Source organism: Trachurus trachurus (assembly GCF_905171665.1).
Source record: "Trachurus trachurus genome assembly, chromosome: 9".
Lineage (NCBI taxonomy): Eukaryota > Metazoa > Chordata > Actinopteri > Carangiformes > Carangidae > Trachurus > Trachurus trachurus.
In genome coordinates this window covers 33,802,399-33,830,080 of record NC_139895.1, presented here as the reverse complement: position 1 = coordinate 33,830,080, position 27,682 = coordinate 33,802,399, and the positions used below count along the sequence as shown (strand labels likewise).

At 42.3% G+C, this 27,682-nt stretch overlaps 1 protein-coding gene across 1 annotated transcript in view; it reads right to left on the bottom strand.

The window, feature by feature from the left end:
• Positions 1 to 2,278: 2,278 nt before the first annotated feature.
• zmat4a (zinc finger, matrin-type 4a) overlaps positions 2,279 to 27,682 on the bottom strand; it is a gene marked incomplete at its 3' end in the record, with an annotated part of 174,445 nt that continues 149,041 nt past the window's right edge. The window contains exon 6 of the mRNA XM_083978641.1: positions 2,279 to 2,430. Coding sequence (XP_083834767.1) covers positions 2,279 to 2,430 — 152 coding nt within the window. The remainder of the gene's footprint in view (positions 2,431 to 27,682) is intronic.

Below are 27,682 nucleotides of genomic sequence, written 5' to 3'. Positions count from 1 at the left end.
GCAGGCATCCGTGACCACAGCGTGCGGCTGTTAAACGACATGTCACGTCTCCCGATGCCAGCTTCCCTGTGGATGTGTGCAGCCAGAGACGGGCCAACAGGGGGAATTAATTCCAGGACATGCACCGTGTAAGCACCATCAATTCACACCTACTGCCCAGGGCCCCACGCTAAAACCCAGCAACTGTCAGCAGTGCTTTATTTACTCAAACTGCTTTAGGGTCAAGTACTTCAAGAAACCTCCCAAGAAATGAACAAATATTCACTCTGAAAATTTTGGTTTGCGGAAAAAAAAGTCAAAGCAAAACACAAACTAACTCTGATATAGAATCGTACAGCAGTTATTTCCAGAATTCCAGCTCAGTGTTTGTACCTTTTGGCTGCAGACTGTGCTACAGAGCTGTTATCTCACATATAAGCAAAAAGCAGCTATAGTTTAGCATGATTTCGCACCATTTTTAGTTGAATTCGGTTCAATCTTAAAGGGCTAGTTCAACATTTTGGCAAATATGCCCATTGCTATAATCCCTATAGTCCTAGGAGTAGGTTTGTTACCTTTATTTGTCAGTGCAGGCTATTTTTAGAATGGTGGAGCAGAGCCGTGAGCTGCTCAGAGCTACGCTACGGAGGCTAATGGGATTTCTTGGTTTCCCCCTCATCAAACTCATCAAATCCACAATCCAACAACTCCAAAACACTCTGGCGGACAAGTTGTGACCTGCACATTCACCACACTATGAGATAATAACGGAACGTTACGAGACAGAGTTGTTTTTGAGGTTTTTGATGAGTTTGATGAGGGAAACCAAGAAGTCCCATTAGCCTCCGTAGCGTAGCTCTGAGCAGCTCACGGCTCTGCTCTGCCGTTCTAAAAATAACTTGCACCGAATAAAGAATAAAAAAAAAAAGAATAAAAAATAAAGATAACAAACCTACTCCTAAAACTATAGGGATTATGGCAATAGGCCAATTTGACAAAATGTTGAACTATCCCCTCAAAGGTATAATCTTTTTCTGGAGCATTTTTTCCTGAATTGCTTGAAATCCTCTTTACACCCAATTGCAAACCTGTGGAACGGACAATCCTGTAAAAACAACATATAGGGCGGCTGTGGCTTAGGAGGTAGAGCGGGTCGTCCACTAACTGGAAGGTTGGTGGCCGATGCGTCCACTGTATAAGTGCAAGTCCATTTACCATTTATACCATCCAGTCATCTTGAAATGTTCAAGTCAATTGGATCGTGATGTGACAATCAAAGTGCCATCTCTGTCCCTCCATCCTCTGCGTGTACCGCTCTTCGTTAATAAAAGTTTCAATTGTTTTTGCACTTTAGAACATCTTTGCACACGTAAATCCATATGAGATAAAAGGCTGCTTGAATCATCACTGTTCATTTTCTCTCTACCTTTTTTCCCAGTAGGTTCAGTCATCTGAGACCTTTTTTCTTCTTTTTTTACCCACTTAATAATTTTGTTTCCAGGCACTCTCGATCAAACCACTTGGTGTTAAAGAGGCATCTTGCCCTTTTAGGAAATACACTTCTCCAATTTTCTGCCTAGAATTAGATAAGACCGTTCATACCACTCTGCTATTATCAGGTAATTCAACCCTCAAGCCAGAAGACTGCGGGCTCTGACCACACCAGTAAAAAATGACAGGTTGTAGAATTATGCTATAATAATCATTATAATAATCTTTATAAAACTGAACTAAAATTAAATGCAATGTATTGAATAATAAAATCAGAACTGTTTAAACCACATTTGCTTCATGGTGCATTCAAAGCTTCATCCTGGTCTTATTTGACATGCAGGAGTGAACCTGTGTGCAGGATTTTCCCAGACACAGTGTTATTGCTGGTTTTTATAGGCAGACATCTGCAGGAGAGTGAGTTCCAGCAAGTTTGTTTGTTTGCATTGGAGAGAGAGTTTGTTGATTATCGGCTTTTAGACTGAGTCCTGCAGGCAGCACAGCAGCCAGTTAGCTCCACTGTGAAAGCAGGAAAAAACCCAGTTTCCCTTAAAATTGCACACTGAACCCAAAGGGTGCCCTGAGCAAAATGAATCCTACATATTCCTTTTTTTGTTTCAACAGTACAGATCACTACGGTATAGCCCCATTATTTATGCAAGCAATGTGAAATCCACTGCATCCGAGGCTCAAAGGTGTCCTTAAGAAACAGGAGGTCTCACAGACGCAGATCAAAGCTGAGAAAACAACAGGTTTTGTGCCAGGGACGAGGTGTAGCACTGAGCATTTAGCGTTGCAGCATTAATATCTAGGAAGTGTAACGCAGCTGTGTTGCTGCAGTGACTGTTGTGTGATCCACCCACTTGTTTTGGTGCTTTGAGCCCTGCAGATGTGCATGGTACTGTGCCACCGAGTTCAGTGTGACGCTGCAGACTTCACAGGTGTAGCTTCGTTTCAGACCTGGAATCAAACACAGAACAGACACACATTTTTTTTTAATTTTTTTTTTTTATGATTCAATTTTGGAGATAAACACACATCAAATACAGTCTGTTGTTCTTCTTCAGTTATACAGTCAGGAATGAAAATTAAAAATATTTCCATTTTCAGATGGCCATACAATAACACGACATCCTCTCTCCTGCATACAAACAGTGTCAGATCCATCAAAGCGCTGTGCAAAAAAAAAAATTCATGCAGATACATTTGATTCATACTGAAGGTGAGAATCCTCCTCTGCTTTGGAGATTGCTTCACTGATAGAGGCTGCAGGTGATGGAGTGGCAAAAATCAATTAGAAGTGTGGAAATACATTTCACAGCCGAATCTGAGAGCTGCAACTTGAGACACCTGTGCTTCAGCTCTTCAGAGATTATGGGCTAATGAAATTACACTTGGCTCAATTCCTGCGACGCAGCATCATCCAGCATCACGTAACTCAGACGGCCAATTAAAGCGCACCCTCCTGGCAGATTACCATATAAGGGGAATGCACCATTTACCTGGTGATTGTGAAGAGAGAGGATATTAAGAGAGGCTATTGTGATGTCCTCTCTTGCACATACTGTACAGTATGGAACTGTCATTATTTGTTGCACTTTGTAGTTTGGCCTTGGTGTCTCTCCAGAGCTCCATCCCTCTGCACCAACCCCTGCCTGCATCACCTCTGTTCCCCTGCTGTTAGACCGGCCTGCCCTCCCTGCTCATGAACCAGTCTGCCATCCATTACTCCCATTAAGCTGGCCTGCTCTCCCTGCTGTTCCTGTATATGACCCATTCTGCCCACCAGAAGCTGCCTTCATCAGCTCCTGTTAACTGACTTATTCCATGTCCATGTTTTCCCATATTCCATGCTGTAAACTGTTTTCTTGTCTGTATACAACATCTATTGCACGTCTGCCCTCCTGGGTGAGGGATCCCTCCTCTGTTGCTCACCCTGAGGTTTCTAGGTTTTTTTTTTTTTTTTGTGGGAGTTTTTCCTCAGTTAATGTGAGGGTCTAAGGGCAGAGGATGTTGTTATGATGCCATGTAAAGCCCTTTGAGACAAATTGTAAAAATGGGCTACACAAATAAACTTGCCTTGCCTTGATGAAGTTTAATGGACATGGAGTACGGTGCAAAAGTTTTAGGCACCATAAGTAAATAATAATGATAATAATAATTAACTTTACTTATATAGAACTTTTCAAAACAAATGAAAGTGCTTTCCAAGTAAAAACAATCAAAATGGCAACCAAGACAATAAAGTAACTTCAAATACAATCAGGGCTTTCAGATAGAATGAGTTTTGAGCAGAGATTTAAAACATGCTACTAATGAAGCTGACCTAATGTCCTCCGGCAGATCATATCAAAGCCTTGGGGTCCGGACTGAGAATGATTTTTCCCCCTTTGTCATCAGTCAGGCCTCATGGGACGGCTAAAAAACCTTTATTTGAGGATTGCAGAGTGTGAGCAGAAATGCGCAGAGATAAAAGGTCAGCAATGTATGCAGGACTAAAACCATTGAGTGCTTTAAATGTAATCAATAAAATTTTAAAATCAATCCTAAAATGTACTGGTAGTGCAGGGAGGCTAAAACAGGCGTAATATGCTCACATTTCTTGGTTCCAGTTAAAAGCCTGGCGGAAGGATTGTGCACCGACTGAAGCCTGTCCCGGGATTTCTGATTAAAGGCCCCCACATACTCAGGCGTACTGTGCGCGTACTGTGAGCTGCGCGGACTGTCCGCGGACGTTTGAGGTTTCATAGTCGAGCGTACGGTGCCACATTTAAAACAGGTCGATGTGAAGATTCCCAGCCAAGCAGTCTATTGTGTGACATCAAGTACGTAAAAACGTCGTAAAAACTGAGATTTGTGTGGACGGGTCTGGTGGACGTCCGCTTTGGGTCCACATTGAGTCCACCTCAAGTACGCCCGAGTATGTGGGGGCCTTAAAGCAGAAGTAAGCGATCCGGTGGTTTTGGCTAACTTTCTGTCAGCCGATGGAGTTAGCAGTCCCCGCCCTCGTCCCTACGTCACCACATTCACGCGCATCACTTGGCTGCACACACAGAGAGGACCGCCCCTTTATGCCGTTCTCTCTCCTCATTGGATAAAGGTTGTAGGATACAAGGAAAGTTTTCTCCTCGGCTTACAGCAGAGCAGAGTGACTGACAGACCCGTGTTTCAGACCAAACACTCTATATAAGTGATTGCTGTCGGAAGATATAACTATTTAAGACTTATATTAACACAAACATTCCTCTTACTTCTGCTTTAAGACAGGTAAAAAAAACTAGTTAGTAAAGTGAAGCTCCTATCAAAAATAATGCCATGACGAGTCTATATTTATGGATTAACTATTGATTGACTTTAAAACAACACCAGTTCTCCTCCAGACACTTGCACACACTTTTAAAGGTTCTTGACTGACAGCTTGGTGAAGCATCTTGGAGACGTTGCCATAGTTCCTGTGTGGATTGAGGCTGTCTCAGTGTCTTCTGTCTCTTCATGTAATCCCAGACTGAGGACTCTGTGGGGGGGCTACACCATCTGCTGCAGGACTCAGTCTTCTTCTTGTAAACTAAAATACTTATTTTTGACACTGGCTGTAATCTTTGGGTCATTGTCATGGTGTAGAATACTGTACATGTGGGACCAATCAGAGACCTCTCTGCATAATGGATAAGAATCTAAGACCTTTGCACAGTACTGTATCACACAACACTAGTGTTGTTTTATATCCGGTAACTTCACACCACTTATCTGAGCTGAGTGGCCAATATGGCTGCCATGTTTTCTTTTTTTTTCATATTACATGTGTTGCTGTGTGTGGTTGTGGACCAAATATAGCCGACTGGTGTAACTATCTTTAAGTTGCAGGTCAAAAATCAAAGTACTAGGCACAGTTTCACAGTGTGAGACATTTAACTTAAAAACCTCATGGTGGCGCTACAGGACGAATCAGGGGCTCATCAATAGTTAATGGGATGTATCCTCTGGGCATCCTGACTGTCGTCTCATAAATGGTAACCCATCCATCTCTAGAGTCACGTGCTGCATTTAAAGCCCACCTGACTTACAAGAGAAAAATCACAATCACAGCTCAGAGCAAGGACCTGAGACCTTGAGCCGTCTGATTAATCTGCAATCCACGACGTTTAATAGCTTGCTGACATTTTCTTCCTCTTTTTTCTTTGAAGTTGTGCATCAACAACGTCCTCAGTGTCGGTGATAATGGCTACATGGAGTCAGCGCCCTGTTTCTGCAAATTATGAGCACCCAGTGTAATCGCTGTCATGTTGTACTAATCTTATTGTGCTATGAAAAATGGCCATCTTGATTGCCCCGCTCTCACAATTGAGTTAACTCCTCCATAAATATGCCTCGGAGCAAAAGGCCAAGAGAAAATAAATGTCACCCTGCACTCATTGAATCACATTTCCATATCCTCCTCAATCAAATTCCCCCCATGAATGAATGATCATTTATTCTAAATCGCCGCACCACGGAATGAGCTGCTGAAACGTAGAGAGCGTATTATTTTCCCCTTTCCTTCAGAGCGGGAGGTTGAAAATTTGCCATTTTTTACTAACAACTTACTTCTTAGATGTTGATGTCAGCTGTTTCCCTACAAAACGTTTTGACGGAGGCCAATATTCCCCCACAGGGATGCAGGCAAATCTCCCCTTTCACTTTCCCCACCCGCCCCGATAAGCTGAACAATAACCACTCTGTCAGTTCGACCGCCACCAGACTGAGATTTCAATTTTGCACGCCCGTCCCCAGACGCAGCCATGAGCTGACATTAAAGTCCTGCAGCAGGCAGCGAGGGTCTGGCTCTGCAGCGCGGCCCTTTGACAGCTTGCTTCTCAAACAATTTTTGAAAGGGTGAAATATTATACAGACATCCTGGTATCCATCACTGCCAGCCACCTGCGGCTCTTCCCTCGCGGCGCTTTGCCCTGCATGAGCGATGGAGCGCCCGGAGCCTTCGGGGCCTCTGTTAGCGCTCACCCCGCCTCCCCTCCCTCCCTCCCTCTCCATCACATTTACTTCTTACTTTCTAAAAGCATCACCGGTGAGTCTTCGGAGACTCGTTTGTTTTGGTTAACTTTGTCCCTAAGCCACGGAGGGGAGGGAGCTCAGGAGAAGGGTGCAAAAGAAGAAAAATATGCACTGCAGTCTCATTTATTTGGGTTAAGTTGGAATTTTGTTACAGTAACACCACAGTAAGAGGCTGTGGAGTTGATGCATGTGAAGAAAAATGCTGCCTGATGTGTTTTGTCCTCATCTGATCTCATTGCCACAAAAGGTAACTTTGGAAAGAAAGTAGCCAATGGGTAAATTACCCAAACACTAAAGTACCAAAAAAAAGAAAAGAAGCCACAGGCGCTTCCGTCGGAGTCGGTGTAATAAAAACCTGCTCATCTCAGCTGCTCATTAAACTCACTTCTCTGGGTTCAAACTGGGGGCAGAGTCAGGAGAGTCCTCAAATGTTACACATTTTAATAGTACAGTATCATTAACATTATGATATTATCATCTTCAGCACCTGGAGGCTGTCACACCCCCACAATAATAAAGATAACCACATCAAATTAAAAGACATACAGAATATACACAAGCTAAAAGTCCTCTGAAGTCTTCCATTGTTTATTTACAGGGACGTGTCCATAGCGCTCTGATGTAAATGTACAATAATGAACAGAGAGACAGGAGAGGGGATTAATAACATTTTGGTTAAAAAGGAAATCATCCCATTTAGGTTCTGGCTAAAACACTGGCCGGTGTATCATGGTCGATCGGGTCTGCTGGGACGAAGCCAACAAAGTCTGCAGTTCCTCACATGACCACTTGAGGCTGGTTTCAAAATCGAGGTGAACCCAAGGGGGCAGTTGTGGGTCTGAGAAGTGAAGCTCACTTCCGCGTTCAAAAAACTGCAATCCCCTCTTCTTCCTCTGGGGGCTGGTGTCAGAAGGGAGCATTCCCCATAGACCCCCATGTTAAAATCGCCGATTTTACATCCTCAATAAACATGTTAAAAGCCTGGTGTCAGAACGTTTTTTTTCCTCAATCGATAGTTTCTACCCCCGCACACACTCTGAGGGGGGTGAATTTTTTTTTAACTCTACCGTTTTACTGTTATTAGGTTAAGATTCTGGCCAATTAGGGCGCGGAAACGTTGAGTGACAGGTCCGAGCAGCTCCGTGGACAGGCTGCTTCGAGGCCAGTGGGCGGGTTCTCGGCCGGCCAATCCAACATGGCGCTGTTCAGGCCGCCATATTTGAGTCACAAAAACGACTCCCCAAAACCAATGGGTGACGTCACGGACGCTACGTCCATTCTTTTTACAGTCTATGGGTGAACCCAGCAAAAAAAAAAAAGCGCGTGGCCTGATGCGTCATTATTGTGATCTTATGGAGTGCCGAAGCAGAAGCAGGAAGTAACGCGCCATGGGTCCTTAACTCGGAAAAAAGTCTCCATGTAAGTGAACGGGAATCAAAGTTTTATTTCGCTATCCGATTGAATTGTGCCATGAGAAAAAAATACGACCTCTACCTGTTAAAAACATCACGTTTCGTGCCGAGAAATCAGCAGTTTGTTGTAAAACTATTGTAAAATAAAATTCCGAAGAATCCGTAACCAGAAAGACTACAGGTCGTATATTTTGTGGGACACCAGATCTGTAGTCCGTAGAGTGTCCTCACACAAAATACATTCTTCCGTTGCCGTTTTACGATAAGCTGCTGATTTCTCATGATGTTTTAAACAGGTAGAGGTCATATTGTTTTCTCATGGCACAATTGAATCAGATCACGAAATAAAACTTCCATTCACTTACATGGAGACTTTTTCCGAGTTGAGGTCCCATGGTGACGTTACTTCCTTAGTGATGAGTGATGATGATGCTAAAATGAATATTCTACTTTACCGACCATAATGACATGATGAAACAATAAATGAAATACCAAAAGGCAGCAGAGAAGCCATCCTATATTATAACTGAACAAATTTATACATTTGTCTGTGAAGCCTGGTACACACATAAGGATAATCTGGCTGATTTTGGCCCAATTTCCCCAGCCGATTATCTGATGGCTCTAAACATTATCCTATGAGATTATCCTGTGGTGTGCAATGTGAGTTAATTTCTCAATCTGCTAGTAAAATGGTTGCGGCCGACAATCGTAAATGTTAAACCTGTTCAATATTTACGATCAAAAGTCCTTTTGTGTGTGGGGGAAGCCGACAATCCCAAGTCTTTGACCCCACAGATTGTGATGTGGAATTGAATGTAGCCAATAAAGAAGTGAGCTGACTAAAGAAAACAGAAGCATAAGAAACCAGCAACGTTCTTCTTCTTGGTTTGGTTGAACGGTTATTTTGGTTTAACTGCCTCCTACAGGTCGGTCAGGGTACTACGTCAGATCACGTTTGATCACGATCAAGATTTCTGGCTTGGGGGACGAGACTCTAGTGTGTCATAAGACAAAATCCTTGTGTGTGTGGTGTGCTGTATTGGGAATATCGGCGCTCACCACACACAATACGATCAAAACTGTTCAATCAATAATTTTTTATCTTCATGTGTGGGCTCTCTCTCTCTCACAGATAAAAAATCTTTATGTGTGTACCAGGCTTTAGCAGATAATCATCACCAAAACGAGCAGCGCCAATTCAGTGCATTTCACAATGAACAGAAAACATTGCAACCAGCAAGATGCTGTTTCCTAAAAAAAATAATCATCTACATCTTTAGTCGGAACCCGGTCCGGCTGAGAGAGAATCCTTCACTGCCCATAAACAGTGTTGGGAAGTTAATAAAGCACAATCCAATCTCATAGAGAACTAATAGAACATGGTGGCTGTAAGCAGGTCTATATCTGCCCCATTTGCGTCTACATTGAGTCACCAATAAGCCACAGACTGGGTTTTCTCATCGGGTGCTGAGCTGAGTTATTTCATTCGCTCCGCAGTAAATCTCTGCTTGTCTCTCAGCTAATTGAGACCTATTGCCTGAGCCTTTGGGAGGGAACGTGGTGGCGGTATGACTGATCAGCAGTTTGGTCCTCTGGTGCGGGCTGTTTATGAGCAGGGAAAGGTGGTGCAGGTCCAGGGTTCATGCTAAATTAACCGGGAACCATCTGCCCCACTCAGATGGTGCAACTTTGGCTCATTCCATCTCTGATTGCAGCAGCAGCAGCAGCAGCAGCACCCAGGCTGAAAGAGCATATGCTGAATCTGAATCCATGTGAAATACATTTTTTGGTTAGTTGCTACAGTGGAATATATTATAATGGATTACTTTGCGAGCGCCTTCCAGAATGAAATCATCACTCAGAAGTGTTTTGATCGCCTCGAGGCATTAAAACAAGTATGTTTGCCAAATCCTGGATAAAAGAAAAATCCGAAATGTGCAGCAAGTACAGAGGAAATATCGCCAGCAGAGCAACTTGGATTAGCTGGAAACAAATGGCTGGCCCTCTGCTGGTCCAATCGAGTGTTTAAATTGAAGCAGCACAAGGACAGGTTCTGGCACGAGGACCCTGATCAGCTCGTTGCAATTTGCTGGCCTCTGAGCCTGCTATTAAGGCAGTAATAGATCTATTTCGGGGTCAGGGGGAGTGGTGACTGTAACACAAAGGCACAAGCAAAAGCAACAGCCTGAGAACTGCTATCGCAAAGCTCTGGAGAAAAAAAAGAGAGAAAGACACGAGTGAGAAGTGAGAACGAGCCACATCTGCCAGGAATGCATCTCCGATTAAGGGCTGTGATAGAGTGTGGAAAAACACAATTTGTCTGTCGGGGTGTTTGACAGGCAAAGACTACGGACTAAATTTAGTGCTTTGGACTGAGCACTGACAAAAAAACAGCACTGTGTCTTTTTCTTCTTCTGGCAGCTACAAGAGGAGTCAGGAGACTGAGTGACCGGTATAATGGACCTGCTCACTGATCAACTACATGTATAGCCCTCCCTTTCACTGCACTATCACACTTAAAACAGCTTAGCCTACACAGCCACAGCCAACACAAACCACATGCATGAATCACACTTGGCTTGCATTGAAATTACAGTAGCTGCTTCCTTCTTGTCACTTTAAAGGGACAACGAGGAGTTTCTATTTGGTTATAAAAAAAGTCTCACGTTAATGTGGATGAATCTACGCTACCCACACTTAATGGGCCCATTTTCGATAAATATATCGTTTTGTCTCTATCGTTATTTTGTTATTATTAGTGGTGGCGGAACGCTGGTCGGCTCGACCAGCGTTTCTTTACTTTCGGTTTCGTGGCGAGTCATGAGAATAAGGCCGCCGAATCTCCGTTTATGGTGGGAACTACGACGGTATGTGATCGTCTTCCAACCTCTGACTTTAATTCTTGATGAATGAAAACATGAGTCTGTCTTGCACCGGTCAAAGAATTTCACGGTGCGCGGAGGCTCATAAATGTAGTGTGAAAACACTTCGCTTTTCCAAAACTCCTCGTTGTCCCTTTAAAGTGGACATATTATATTATGGAAATATCACTTTTTGAAGGCTCTTTAACATACAGTATATTTGGGTGTTGAGCTGTCCCCTCAGTTCTCTTCGAGTGATGTAACTAGTTTTCGAATTTGCATAACACCACCCCTACTTTGGAAGGGGTGGGGCGGGGCAAGTAGTGGTTAATTTGCTTTTAAAGGGACAGGCACTGAAACCAGCCGTTCTGAACAGGGCTGTTTTGAGAGGATGAAAAGAGCCGTGATGTTTGATCCTTGGGGGATTTTAACCAAAGCATGTCACAGACATGTCTTTAAGACACCTGGGAACTATATTAATTTGTGGAAAGGAGACACAATACGTCTCCTTTAATGGCACAAAGCACAATAGAAGGAAATTTAACCCACTGCTTAGTGACATAGTTTCATTTAGGAGTTTAGATGCCTTTTTAAATGCTTTGAGCAAGCAGATTTCACTGTTTCCTGGTTGCATTCAGACTCAGATTTGTTGATGTTGACAGCTGCATTAAGCAATCACCTAGAAAACAGAAATAATGATGATATTAACAAAACTGCACACTACTGACTAAGTATTGTTCATTTGTTTGTCAAACGTCCATGAATTTGATTTTATGCAACACTTGCAAACAATGGAAACCTGCCAACCCATAGCTTCCAATAATTTCATGTTATTATGGAAATGGCTCCTCATTATCTGTGGTGTAATCGGTGGCAGCTGCCTGCCCACTGGGTTGCCGATGCTGGAAATGATGTCTAGTGTTACACACAAGTTAAGTAAAGATTATTTGAGTGGTTTTCTCTACATAGTATATATTTTTAATTTTATCATAGAAAACATTTTTTGGAACTAAAATATATAAGCAACACTTGTCCTGCTGGATTCTTACAGTGAAAACAATGACATTTTTTTCTGTCCTCACAAATGTTGGCAGTTCAGTTGTTGCAAAATGAACAACTGTCACTGTACTGTTGACTCCAGAGATAGCTACACCAATCAAGAATAACATTCTGAGCACTGACAGGTGAAGTGATGTGAATGAAACTGAATAACACTTCATTATTGCACCTGCTAGTGGGTGGGATATATTAGGCAGCAAGTGAACATGTTGTCCTCAAAGTTGATGTGTTAGAAGCAGGAAAAATGGACAGCGTAAAGATTGGATCCAGTTCTCCAAGGACTACTGGGTCTCTCATGTGAAAAGCTGCAGCTCTTGTGGGCTGTTCTCGTTCTGCAGTGGTCAGGATCTATCAAAGTGGTCTTCTCAAAACAGCCCTGTTCAGAACGGCTGGTTTCAGTGCCTGTCCCTTTAAATGCAAATGACCCACTGCTTGCCCCGCCCCTTCTACTGGTTCCAGGTAGGGGTGGGGTTATGCAAATTCGAATCCTAGTTACATCACTGGAAGACAACTGAGGGAAGAGCCACGTGGATTTCAACCCAGAGAGTCTGCACATTACAGATTTATTTTGTTAATTCTCACATTTTGGGGGTTGGAAGGCAAGACAAACACCCAAATATATGTTAAAAAGTTATACTTCCATAATATGTCCCCTTAAAGCAGCAAAAGGGACCAACACAATATCAGGCAGGTGGTCAGAATGTTATGACTGATCGATGTAAAAGTAAATACAAACTTGTGGATGTAAAATTTCCACCTTCCCAGGTGCATCTGGACAAGACACAACAAATCATCGACTTCAAAACTCTGTTGCACACATTCACATCCTGTCCCATCCGAATAAAAATCAGCAGCTACGACGACTTCATCTGTAAACAAGTGCAACAACGACCAAAAAGCAGTTTGAATCCCTCTCTCAGCTTCTGATTTGATGCCAGTTCAAAGTTAAGGTGCTTTCAGCTGAAATGGCCACTTCACCAGCCGCCATTCATTTTACTTATAAAAGCTGAGGCAGGTGGCGGCGACAGCAGCAGCAGCAGCAGCAGCAGCAGCAGCAGCAGCAGCAGCAGCAGCTAGGTGCGGCAGCTATAGTGAGAAATGGACATGGAGGTTTAGTACATTTTCCCTCTTTTTTATTTATTTTTTTAAAATAATTGCTCTCTATATGGCTCTATCCTGCCTCTCTCCACGTGAAGAGCTTTCTCTCCCTGCACTCAGGAGGAGTTGCATCACCAGGAGGAGCACTTTGCGTAGCTATGTGCATTTTGCTCGGTCTGAAATCATCTCCACCGACTCTTTAAACGGGGAGACGCAGCAGATGCAGAGCAGACATGAAGTATAATGCTAACGGATGGCGGTGAAAACACCAGCTGGAGCACAGTATGGAGTTTAAAAGGGAGGTTGTGTCGTCCTTCCTGTGTTTTGATTCCTTTCCACATTTTTGTCAGCTGCACAGACAAAAATAACACCTCTGCAATTCATCTGTGGGGTTTAAAAATATCAAACTCACACAATGCTCAAATCTCGACAAATGCGCCACAAACGATGTGTCTTTAAAAACACTTGGCATTATTAAATTAATGTTTTTAATGGCTATAAAAGAAGACTGTGGCTGCAGATTTACCCAGCTGTTGCAAGGAGGAGGAGAAGGAGGAGGAGGAGGAGGAGCAGCTATTTCTGGTGCCCCTGCAGTAAAAGTCCCATTTTCCCTTAGACAATGTTAAGTGACTCACAGTTGGGGAACTTCTATAGCTGGGATCAGCAGGAAACTTTCACTCCGAAGCTGTCAGTCCAAAAAAACTGAGCAGCTGAGTTGGAAAATACCAGGTTGTCTGATAAAAAGCTGCAAGCTTATGTGCCCCCCCCAAAAAAAATCCTGATCCATAACTGAGCTTGGAAATCTGAAGTGAGTCTCTGAGGAAACTTATTTTACAAATCAGTTCACTTTGGATTTTTGGATGATAAAATCAGCAGCCATGGTTTTGACTCTGTGCAGCACTGATTTTTGATGGAATAAGCTTGAATGGCATTTTTTTTATAAGACTCCAGTTTTGGGAACATGCTGGCAGGTGACTCTGTTGTAGAAAGAAGTTTTAGTCTTTTACTTTTTTATTATCTAATATAAGGGCTATCAATCATTTTATGTCATCACGAAGCAAAAAGATGTTGCTGACCATGATGAAATGTTCACACTGAGCTCAGTAGGAGTCTGTAGGAGGTGTAAGGTAATCTGCAATGATTTACATAAGCACAACAATGCAGAATTAACTATTAAATATTATTATGGAAATGTACAGACATAGCCAGAGGGAATTGTTTTACTTATTAAGTTAAAACAAATGCAAAAACTACATTTTTTTTTCTCTAGTCTTTATCATTTTTCTCAAATGAAAGTGCCAAAATTAGAAAATACTTTGCACGTTAATTTGATTGGCAGGTGCTTAGGAGAAGGGCAGGTAGATCCGCAAACGTGCAGAATATGGAGACTCCAGCAAACTGTGATACATTTTAATGGTTTAATTAATAAACTTCTTGTGCTTTTTGGTAATCTTTTGTTTGTATATTTATATATAAAATGTTATTTTGTTCAATCACTGTGACTGGGTGGCTGGGTGTGCAGCCACTCCCTCCTCAGAGCAAACTGTTGGCCTGAAGAAGTTAATGTTGCCACCATGAAAACATTTTTTCTGTGCTGGAGTATTCTGCTCAAATGAAAGTGCCGAAAAACATTTTTTTATACACCATCCCATGGTTTACAGCCTCGTCGAGTTCCATGTGTTTTGACTTCAGTGCAGGGAGTTGAGTGTGGAAATAAATAAGCGCTGTAGTTCTGGTTTCATACCCATCACCGGGCTCTTTGCGCCACCGTCGATCGCTCAGGTAAAACTTGTCATCATATCAGATGAACGAAAATAGAAAGATAAACAAAAGCTGTCAGTGTTTTTCTTGTCGCGCCGTATGCAACGCACAGACTCGCCATGAAAAGGTCGACTCGCTCCGTCACATCCTCCCCGCATCACTCTCCGCCATCAGCCGTCTCCGCTGTCATCGCTGTTCCAGCCTCACATTGCAGCACTTGTCAAAACAGAAAGGGAGTTAAAGGGCCCATATTATGCAAAATCCACTTTATACTGGTTTTGTAGCAGGTATACTGTATGTTTTCCCATGGCCTTTCTCTGACGCCTGGGGGTGAAAAAAACTGGTTTGCTCCCTTAATTGATTGCTTCACCTTTTTCAGATTGTGTGCAGTTGGAAATGCTGCTGATCTTGACATCAAGAGCAGCTAACCCCACCTCCCAGTATTTCCTTATACTCCCTCTGGGCCAAAGAAGGTGAGCTCCACCCGCTCAGATATTTACGGAACAGCGACAGTAAGAAGCGAGCAGCCCAAGTGCAAAGTTATTGGCTGCAACAAGGAGCATGAACATTTATTTTTTCCTCCTTGTTCCTCAGTTTCACTTGTTTTTTATTTGACAGTTTCACACAGAACTTTCTGATGGCTGTAGGAATCTCTCCATGTTTCTCCTTCTGCCACTATTACTATTCTATTTATTATTTATTTTTAATTGAGCGTCTATTTGATCATTAGGAAATCATTGCCCATCCCTATTCCCAATGTCAACATTAGCACATGGTACCAGTAGCGACAACCACATCCTCTCCCCGTGACGGCTGTGGAGTGGACGTGGTTTACACATCTTATTTGTATTTCAAGGTGCAGACACAGAAACGGCTCGTTCTCAGGAGAGCTCTGGAGAGACACTTTTAGACTGCTGAGATTTAGAGCTGCAGATTGATTTGGGGGCAATATACACTGTGGTTGGACCTCTGTGAAATGGTTGAAAAACAGCATAATATGGGACCTTTAAAAAATGTTTTTTTTTTTTTTTTTTAAAGTCACCTGGATGTTATAGTTCACCAAAAAATGAAATTCAGTTCAGAGTAGTTTTTTTATTCCTCAAAGTGCATCTGGAGACCCGGGATGACGACGTCATTTAGGACATTTTTACAGCCTAAACAGTCCTGTATTGAATTTGCCTGGGCCGCGTTCATGCATGAATGTCAGAGCGCAATACAGGACTGTTTAGGCTGTAAAAATATCCTAAATGACGTTGTTTCCACACAACTCTGGACTATATCCCTTCAGGACACTTAGATTGCAGCGGACGAGCAGTGTGGAGGAATATTAATGGTTTTTGTGTAGTTTTATGGACCTTTTTTTGTGTCGGGCACTATTGACTCTCATATAAGGATTTTGTTGGACTACGAACCGGCCTCCCGGGTCTGCAGATGCACTTTGAGGAATAAAAAACTACTCTGGAGTATTCATCAGCATGAAGGTGAGTCAATAATGACTGAATTCCACTTTTTGGTGAACTATTTCTTAAACTTCAGATTCAAATGTGCCACAACGGAGCTCAGAGAGTCGTTTTCGAGAACAGTTGATCCCGGTGGGGATGTACTGTACAGTAACTGCTTTGCCCTGCGCTCTGGTCTACTTTGCATTATTAAATGTATAATATCCTCCTGTCTGGACAGAAATGAGCTGATGAGTGTAGGTACAGTATGTCTGCCGGTGACAGACATCACATTAGGTAACGTACATAGCCTGAGCACAAGTGATTAATAAAACAAGGAAAATGACAGCATGGACGCATTTTTAATGATGTTGATGGTGTTCACTAAACAGGACATGACAGCGCTAAACCTGCCCTGCAAGAGATAAAAAATGCAGCTGTGTATATTGTGTGTAATGTCACACTGCAGATATGCTATGGACTAGAAACGCTCATGTGTTTGATGTCCAGGACGTGACATGAGCAGCAGCTGGTCCATTCAGAGAGAGTTAAGAGTCAACTGCTGTCTGGCTTTGTGTTGTCTGCTTGTCTGTCAGGTATCAGGGTAAACATGGGATGCCTTTTCACCGTGACACTCCCACCATTAAAGCAGAACAGACGCTCAGGCTGCAGCTCCAGTTTCATTTAGCCGCCGCACGACGACAGAATGGAAGATGAAGATAAAAGAGCACGAGGTTTCGGCCTCTTATACGAGTCCCATTATATCCCTCTGCAATAAAAAGAATTAAGCGGCAATCATGTCTTTATATTCCACTAGTTTGAGTTAATTACAGTGATCAATGGCACCGTGTGCCCTCATTACACAGGTCTTTGCTAGAATAAGACTCTTAAATGACACCCGATTCCAAATCGTTCTTTTTACCTTTCAATAGATGATCATTTCGCCACATAACACACTCGTCTGTCACTAGTTTGTCACTTGTTTAGGAACAGCAGGCTCCAAACTAATTAAGCTGAGCATCAGGTTCAATCAGGAGAACCACCTTTATTCCTCATTCACTTACAGTTTATTCTCTCTCTTCAGCACCACTTCCTGTAATCAGCTGACTTCAGGTGTTTTTGGTCGCCATCTCAACTATACAATCACGTTGTCATTGTCACACTGCAAAAACTCAAAATCTTACCAAGAATATTTGTCTTATTTCCAGTCAAAACAAATCTCATTATACTTGAAATAAGACTCATCACATAAAAAGTAGCTCGTTTTTAGACACTTTTTACTTCTTTCAAGCATATTTTCACTTAAAATAATCTGATAGTGGAGCGAGTTTTTCTTTCTTATTACAAGCATAAAAAAACTTGCTTTCACTGGCAGATTTTTCTACTTATTTCAAGTGAAAATTAGTTTGAAACAAGTGAAAATGATCTAAAAACAAGTTAATTTTTCGGCTTATTTCGGTTTATTTTTCTTATTTTAAGTGGAAAGAGATTAGTTTTGACTAGAAATGAGACATTTTGACAAGAAATAAGACAAATATTATTTCATATATTCTGCACAACCCCACCCCCTTTTCATCTAAATCTCTTTGTCACATTAAAACTCATAAGTATGTAGTTTATAAGTTTATAAATTACATATGAATGGTTATTCATGTGTTATAAATGATGAATTCAGAATTTAAAGCTTCACTAATATTACTAGTGTGTACTTATCATAAAGTGTTACCGTGTACTTTTTATGTATTTTATCATTTAGAGATAAAGAGATGTAGCCTACTTTTAACTCTTTCGCGACCATTGACGAGTTAACTCGTCACAGCCTGCCGAACGTTCACGACCATTGACGAGCAAACTCGTCAAAACCGTTTTTTTACAGATTACGATAATAGACACTCTGAGGTACCCTGTGTGTGAATATGGTAGTCCTCTGATATGTAAAACTGTTTTAAACTAAAATCAAAACATAATATTTTTTATAAACTGTGTGATCTTGGTTTTGTTTGAGTAATCGTTCTCCTTGAATGCTGCTGTGGGGACAGCGTGCAGCGCTGTGCAGCTGTTGGCTACAGTGTTGCAACTTTCTCGCTGAATCTGGCGACTTTCCAAACCCTCTTTTGACAAAAGCGACCGACGACAAATGTGGCGACTTTTACCGGTGCTGTTACAAACGTTTATGGTTTGAAGACTCGGATCTGAAAGCCCGTTATCACGGCTGTTTTCACGGCGCTGTGCAGCGGAGCGGGCGCTGTGCAGCGGGCGCTCTGCAGCGGGGGCTGTGACCGGCCGCCCCCGCCACAGAGCACTCATCGCCGGCCAGTCACACAGCAGTGTCTCGGAGCTGCTGCGCTGCAGCCAGAGACCCACACCGCTGCACCGCTGCTCTCCAGGCTGCCACACCCCCCAGATTTACCTACAAATATATTTATTTAGCCGTAGAAATGATTTGGGAGACATGCCACACTGCAGAGTAGCGGTAAAATGAGCAGATTGCCACTTGACACAAAAGTGCGTTTTTCTCTGAAACTAGAGCGGGAGCTCCGTTTTTGGAGAAACCCAGCTCTCTTCTTCTACTTCGTCCTCACGAACGAAACGGCGGAAAAACTCGCCGTTTTTTCGTGGAGCACGTTGTAAAGCCACTCTTCAATCACGTGAAGACCGTTTGTTTCTAGGTGATGTACAGAGTTCGGTTCGACGTGAGATAAAAGGTAAACAAATAGCCAAAAACATGTGGTCCTGAGCGGATGTGCTGAGGAATTAGTGTGGTCGCGAAAGAGTTAAGGAAGATATTCATTCAAATTCATACATGGAAATTATTATTAGAGCTAGCAGATTTTGCATAAAGCAGCCAATCTTCTCTTTTCTTTCTTTCTCTGTTTTGTGTGTTTTGTGTTATGAGCATGTGGTGCGCGAGCTGCCAAATGGAACTGCCCTTTTAGGGATTAATGAAGCTGTCTCGAATCTTGAATCTTATTATAAATACATTATAATGGGGGAATCCCAAGACTCTTATATCTCTTTCCTCTCTTGTTTTACACATGAGCCTAGCTCTAAAATAAATGTTAATAATGTGTCTCCAGGTAATGTTTTTGTTCTTTTGTCCACCCCATTTATACAAGAGGAGAGCATGGCTCTTGTATTAGGTTCATAGGATTCTGATGAGTGGTTTTGAAGCTCTGATTGAGCTTTTTCAACGTTGCCGACTACCTGAACTCCCAGCTCATTATAAAATTGGCAAAAAGGAGGAGGTACATGTCCAGCTGTGACTTTGGTACATGTCCCCACAAAATTATCATGGAGGAGAGAAATAACAGTGGAGAGGCTGTAGAATGGTTCTGCTGTAAAGTAGGGCATTTTAACATGGGAGTCAATGGGGATTACCCCAGTGGTGGAGCCAGCCTGTAGTGGCCACCTACTTCTGTGTTATAGCTTTCAGCCTTTGAGGTGGTTTCCACTTAGTTGTAAAGGGATCGTTCAACATTTTGGCAAATTGGCCCATTGCCATAATCCCTATAGTTTTAGGAGTAGGTTTGTTACCGTTAATTGTCGGTGAAAGCTATTTTTAGAACGGTGGAGCAGAGCTGCGAGCTGCTCAGAGCTACGCTACGGAGGCTAATGGGATTTCTTGGTTTCCCTCATCAAACTCATCAAATACACAATCCAACAACTCCAAAACGCTCTTGTGGACAAGTTGTGACCTGCACATTCACCATGCTATGAGATAATAACACAACGTTATGAGACAGAGTTGTTTTCGAGGCAAATTCAGAGACTGCTTGCTGAAAAACTGCCCCCGACGGAAACGCACATCAGCGGTTTTGCATGAATTTACCCTGAAAACAACTCTGTCTTGTAACGTTCTGTTATTATAGTGTAGTGGTGAATGTGCAGGTCACAACTTGTCCATGAGAGTGTTTTGGAGTTGTTGGATTGTGTATTTGATGAGTTTGAAGAAATACCATGAGCCTTAACTCTGAGCAGCTCGCGGCTCTGCTCCACCGTTCTAAAAATAGCTTGCAACCAATTAAAGGTAACAAACCTACTCCTAAAACTATAGGGATTATGGCAATGGGCCAATTTTCCAAAATGTTGAACTATCCCTTTAACTGGATGTAATTTATAAACTGACAACTCTACTGTTATCATGTATTTTCTGTGCTTATGACCTGTAAACTCATCAGGAAACATCTACATACCAATATAAGACTATATACTGTATGATACAATCTGACTTCATCCTACAGTAATGAGGATATAGTCAGATTGTGATCAGCTCCAATATTTACTGTTATTGTATAATCCAGCACATTTATTCATCCAGTACATCAGGTTTTTGTGTGGCAGTTCCCCCTGATCACTTTTCCTTACACACGCTGTGAACATCGGGGAGAGACGGCACTGATATCAGATTTCTTATCTGCAGATACCCTGAGCTGAAGTAGGATTAAGTACTGGAAGAGAAAAAGTTAGACTGGTAAATCTCTGGGAAGAAAAAAAAAAACTGCTGAATAAAAGTTCTAAATGTCTCTAAAGTAGTTGGGAACAAGTGACACCAGTGCTGATTCTGAAGTAAAAGGCTGAAAAGGAAAACTGTGGGAAAAAAAGACACCATCATCACCTCATTCAAACCCACTGACTGCAGTGATTACGAGGGGAAAGCGCTTACACAATCTACCCACATAAGTGTCTTCATGGACTATCTACCGCAAATTCATTTTCCATCCCATTTACATTTCTGCAAACATAACAGTACTCGGCGTGAGGGTAAATGAAACATCCCATGTCCACACCGCGCCGCGCTAAACTTTGAAGCGAACGAGCAGCAAAACATACAGCGTAACAGAAACAGCAGCCGACTGCAAACTCTGCAGTTATTAGTTATTTGCAGTAAAATGTTAAATTTAGATCAAAATGACTTCAAGTCATTGGAAAAAAAGCACCGGCGAGCAGTTCCATCAATTTTACAGTGTGCTATAAAGCAAGGCTATATTTTCTAATGGAGTTCGGTGGATGTGTATGTACCTCTGCGACCTTTCACTATATACAGACAGCTGCTGTAAAACACTTCAAGATGTAGGCCCAGATTCTTCTTTCTTTAAAGGGATAGTAGCATTTTTTTTAAAGTGGGGTTGTATGATCTACAAATAGCCCCTAAGTACTTTAATTGCAGTAGAAGACTCTCTGCACTCCTCCCGTTAGCAACGCCAGCCCATAGCCCTGCCCAGAGATTTACAACATACATTGTTGTGAATGGACCCAAAGAAACTGCCTATTTTCGTGGCCTAAAAGAGGTTTTACCTGAAAAAAAAATACACAGTTCCATTGTTCGCTATAATACAATTTTTTCCAACCCCTCAAAGTGCAGGAAAAATGCAGTTTTTATTTGGAGCTAACCAACTGCTGATCGGCGGGCGCTAACCCTGGGCGGAGGGATACGTGAGTTGGTTAGGTCCAAATAAAAACTGCGTTTTTCCTGCACTTTGAAGGGCTGGAAAAAAAAATATTATAGCGAAGAATGGAACTGTGTTTTTTTTTCAGGTAAAACCTCTTTTAGGCCGCGAACATAGGCCGTTTCTTTGGGTCTGTTCACAACACTGTATGTTGTAAATCTCTGGGCAGGGCTATGGGCTGGCGTTGCTAACGGGAGGAGTGCAGAGAGTCTTCTACTGCAATTAACCCTCTATGGTACCTTGTTGCCCTCAGGCAACATACCACTTTTTGGCCTGTCACATCTCCACAATTCATCCCATTTAATGCTGTAATACTTTAAAAAAGAGAGGAGACCTTAGAGAACCAATAACAATGCTTTAATTTATCACATGACTTTCAAGAAGCCATACTGAAACCCTTTTTTGCAGACTTTTTCAAAGGAAACAGGTTTGCCATTTTGCTCCACTAAAACGGTCTGAAAACATAACTTCCTGGCCCTTTTTCATCTGGAAAAAAATATATTTACACTAATAGATTAGTAAAGTTTATTTTTTAATAGTTCCATGCAATTTATTTACTTATTAAATAATGGAAACTTGTTAAAATGCACCTGTTGCCCGAAAGCAACAACGTACCATTATAGAAAATTGCAGTGTTGCCTTGAGGCAACAGTGGACCATTATGGAATCAATATTGCATTATGAGACTATGGTAGTGTGTGTTTAGGTGTAAATATAATGTTCAAAAACATATAATTCATCATAATTTAGTTTTTTATCCTTAATAAATTTTATTTTGAATGCAGTAAAGTAAACATCAGGCTATTATGATGATGATGAGGAAGATGAGAATGAGAATTGGGATGAGGATGAGGCCAGTGAAGGTGAAAGTCTACAGAGACTGGTGTTTCTAATACAGTATATGACGAACCGTAATGGTACAATGTTGCCTACAAGCAACAAACCCCAAAAACTTCCAAAAATAAATAATTTTAAAAAATTTCTTTAGATTATGTTTATTTAGTCTATTTTGAGACATAAAAACACTCCAAACATTTTTTTCCCCACTGGCATCATAGTGCGTACCATAGAGGGTTAAAGTACTTAGGGGCTATTTGTAGATCATACAACCCCACTTTAAAAAAAATGCTACTATCCCTTTAACGTATAGTGGTTGAAGCTATAAGAGCTAGGTGGTTGCCGTTGAGCATCTGACCCCTGAAGGTTCTCTACAATCCAAACAACAACAGTGCGTCGCTAATGGCCTCTCACTGTGTGGATGCGAGCCGGCGAGCGTTTACCCTCTCTCAGATTTTTTGCCGTCAGCCCTCCGCGACCGCATGCGGAAACAATATGCAGAGCGCCGTGGATGACAGAACCTCCTCCTCTATGGGAGCTTTTGAATATTTCATCACATGGCAATCTAAGAGTCAGACCGCAAAATTGAGAAGGACGGACGGCGAGGACGGCGCTCGGGGGTCAGGGAGAGGGAACGGCGAGCACGGCGAGGGCAACGGGAAGCGAGGAAATCAGCGAAAAAAAGCAGATGCTGGAGGGAAAAAAAAGATGAAAGGAGCGAATTGAGAGGAGTGGAAGCTGTGAAGGATGTAAGCAACATCCCCTGCCTCGCCTCTCTCCGTCCCGTTCGCCCCCCACCACCACCACCACCCCACCATCCTTCCTCCACAGGCTCACAGTGCTGGTTTTGCCTGATAGGATGATTTGCCACTTCATTACTAATTGATAATCGCCGGAGAGAAACGCTCATTAGCCCAAGTGCTGAATGGTGCAGCTAGCACGCTGACATTTCCAGCTTCTCCGTAATGACTGTGTTGATGTTGGAGAATGTGTCTCCTCCTAACACAGCACAAAAAACTAAACAAAAAAGAAAGAAAAAAAACACACGCGCGGGCTGTGGCAAAGAGATGAGGCCGCAGATAGGGACGGCTGGAAGTTAGAGAGTGAAGATGTGGAGAGGAGTTTGGTGCAGAATGCTGGAAAAATCATAATCACTGGTAACAAGATATTATGTTGTATTATATTATGTTATGCCTGCAGGAACGGCGACAGGAATCCTTTACTAACATCCAAACCGGCACTGATTCTACTCCGATCAATGCTCATATTAAGGGTATAATAGAGGAAGTGTTCACATTGTATTGAACTCCAAAAGAGGGGAAATGGAGCTGACTTTGCGACACACACTCAGGCAGTTTACAGACTCTGATTTTCTCCATCAGCTTCTCACTGTGAGTGATGAGGTCGAACAAGGAAACAATAGTCCTGCTTCTTGTTTCCTCCGTGCTCTGCTCTCTGCAGGTGGAGCTCTGCTCGGTCAAAAAAAACCTTGACTCCTATCACACTGACAGCAGTGTATTACTGAAAGACTTAGAGTATCTATCTATCTATCTATCTATCTATCTATCTATCTATCTATCTATCTATCTATCTATCTATCTATCTATCTATCTATCTATCTATCTATCTATCTATCTATCTATCTATCTATCTATCTATCTATCTATCTATCTATCTATCTATCTATCTGGGCTGGGACGATATGCTTTTCTCCCGATTCGATTCTTCTACGATTTTTTGGATGGCGATTCGATTCAAATTGCGATTCTACGATATTGCCAATTCTCTCGATTTTTAGTCTGCATTTTTAACATTTATCTGCACACAAATACTGTAGAAGCCTATAAATTAACATACTCCATTATAAAGTGAACTTAAACCCTTATCAAAACCTGTACTATGTAAAAAAGGCTAACAAATGCACATTGCACAATATTAAAAATAATTTTAAAAAAAAAAGATTTTTGAAAAAAAAAAATTGTAAAAATCGTCAAAAAAGATATTGCGATATTTATGTGAATCAATTTTTTCTCCCACCCCTATCTATCTATCTATCTATCTATCTATCTATCTATCTATCTATCTATCTATCTATCTATCTATCTATCTATCTATCTATCTATCTATCTATCTATCTCTGCGTTTCCACTAGGTAGTACCAGCTTGATTTGACTCAGCTTTGGTACCAGGTATTATTCTGGTGGTCATTTCCATTACAGGATAATACAGTCTTTAGAGTAGGTGGTTGTCATAGCGACACCGCTTAATAAATTAAAATTTAATATAGATTGATCTGTTCATTTTAAAACATGTATTGACTGAAATGTGGTGATATCTGTAGCCTACATGTAGAGCCCTGAGGCAGCGCTGCTGTTCTGTCCAGTACAAACATGAAGCTTCACTTTACATTCAGACAAACTAATGTGGCTGCCACAGTTGTTAGATTTCACCTGTGAGACAAAATAAATTATATCAACCAGTGATAAACCTCTGCTGGTAACTTCATCGGATGGCTTTCTGCCCCGGGACAACGACGGAGGTTGACCGGCCGATCATCTCAGGAGACCAGCTCCTCGCCTCTGAGATGACCCGCTGGTCCCATGAGCGGCTCTTCACATCTCCAAAAATGTCAGAGCAAATATCCAAAAAGGCGTTATTTGGGTAAACTGACCACATATTGGGATATAAGGCCGTTTTTCCGACTGCACCTGAATGCAGCATTCACGTGCAGTCCTCACAGTCCTCACTGCACCGCGGTGACTTTTCACAGACGGCACCTCGACCTGAGCCGACAGCTCCGGTGTCTCCGCTGAGTTTCCGTGGTTTCCTACCGTCACGCTGCCACTGAACGTAAAAACATGGCGACACCACATGGCAGCCAGCACCGAGCTTACCCGCTCCATGGAGATATGAATGATATGAACGGCTCATTCAGAGCTGAAAGGAACACTTCAGTTTGTTGATGGGGGGGATTACTGATGAATGAAAAACGTACTTTTGAACGAAATAATCAATTTTCGTGAATAGATAACAGGAGAACTTACACAATGTACCTTTAATAACGTGTCATACAGCCCTACAGCAGGATTTAAAACAGCTTTTAGCCAAGCAGGATATTCATGCATGTGGCACATTGATTACGCAATGATGCGTAATCAATGCAATCAGTGGTCTGCAGTGTTTGCATGTCACCTTTTAGTACCTCGTTACCGAGGTGGTACAGAAAAGTAGTACCAGGTACCAGCTGGTACAAACGCAAAAAAAAAGCTGAAGAGTCAAGTTGAGCTGGTACCACATCGTCTAAATGCAGCATATCTAGAAACACAAATGATGGCATCCATTTCTTTAAGGACAAAAACCTTAACAGTAACTCTCAGGCCTGAGCAAACAGCTGCCACATCTGTAATTAACTGCAGGTGGCAGGTCTGTTATCAGTGTCTGTGAGCTCTGAAATAAGTTGCAACACGGAAAGAGGTTAAATTAGTCTATAGTGTGTTCACCCAGGTGTTGTGTTTACATTGATGCCAGTTGAAGACTAAACTAATCTGTGTCTGTTGCACAGTCATTTGACCTGAGTGTGAACATCTATAGAACTGTTTCCATTGCTGGTCTCAGTAGGTTTCTGTACAGTGGAAGTGGGTCTTCTATATTCTATAATGATAACTATATGAATAATGCAGCATCCTTCCTGTTCTACTGCAGTATCTAAGCTACTTCTACTACTACTGAGTGAGACAAACCCTCTTGAGTTTTGGTTTAAAGGGGAACGATGCAAGTCTGCTCGCTTTTCCACTGTTTTGCTAACCCTCCTCTCGGCCATGTGCATTTGTTTACAACAAAGCCAGCGGAAAATCAATACATGGAGCGGTGGATACCGTTATACAACGTATACGATGTTATGACATGTGTATTTTTGTAGTCTGAACCCTGATAACCAAAAGATTGCCTGTTACGGAGCATGTTTGTGTTGCGGTGTGCAGAGACAAGAGCTGGGACACCGGGCGGCGACCGATTAACTACACTGATGTTGCAAGGTTGGTTTTCAGCCGTGAGACGCCAGGTGGAAGGCAGAGGATTCCAAGATGGTGGCGCGCATGAGTGCAGCGGCTTTGGGCTCTCTGGGTCGACACAGAGGCCACTGGCAATTTCGTTGTATTTTCTTTTACAATGACAATAAAGCTTCTATCTTCTATCTTCTAGAGAGCCTCCGGTCTCACTCGTAACAAGTCACAAGTCATGTAGTTAACTATCACAATTAGTCCAGAGCTTTTTAATTAAGGTAAAAATGTAGCATAGCCACAGGAGAAATCCTGCTTAGTTCCTCTTTAAGGATTATCTAACTTTTTGAAAATCAGTTTCACCAGAAGTGGCAGTACATCCCAGCAACAGATTACATAAACGCAGAGAGCCAAGAGGTGGACAGGTGGTAGTTATGAATTGATAGATAGTAAGAATGTCTACAGTGTCTACAGCCTATGCTGTTTGTATACAGCCTGTATGGATGTGAGCAGTTTTTATGTATGAATGTATCTAACATCTTATTAGAAATCATGTCACTAGGACTCTTGACATTAACAACAATGCAACAATGAAAACACTCTGTTCCAGTGTGCATCAGCCTGGACTGAGAAAATAGACATCATATGCTTAAAAACTCAAGAGCCAGACTGCGACCAGTCAATTTGTCCTTAACCAGCTACACTGACCCTACAAGGCAAAGGAGCAGCCCAGCCTGGAGTTAGGAGTCTGTGTCCAATCAGCTGTGAGGACTTGTTTCTCCCATTCGGTGCGGTCACACACCAGTGCCCTTTACAACACCTCTGGGCTCCTTCTGCTCTTCTGGCAGCCGGCCTTCCACGGGGCCGGAATAATATTGTGTAATTGTTATTGACATATTGTGACTGGGAGAGGATAAGAAAGAACGTTCCCTCCATTCTGTGAAATTAACAGCTTGTGACGTGCGTGGTGGACTCGGGCTGGAGTCGAGCTGACAGCTCCAGTCAAGAGGGCTGCCCTTCACTTCCACAGGGGAGGAAACGGTCGGAGTTCTCCTCAGATGTGGGGCTCGCTGATCAATAATCCACACATTATTGGCTGCTGCAGCACTCAAGACATCACTAACACAAAAGGCAAAGAGGAAAAGTCATCACTTGGTTTCTCCCTGGTCTCTGACAAGAACCAACAGCAGGGTTGATACCCCACAGCTTCACTGTCATGGTTCAGTCGTGTCTGCTCAGTGTGTGAAG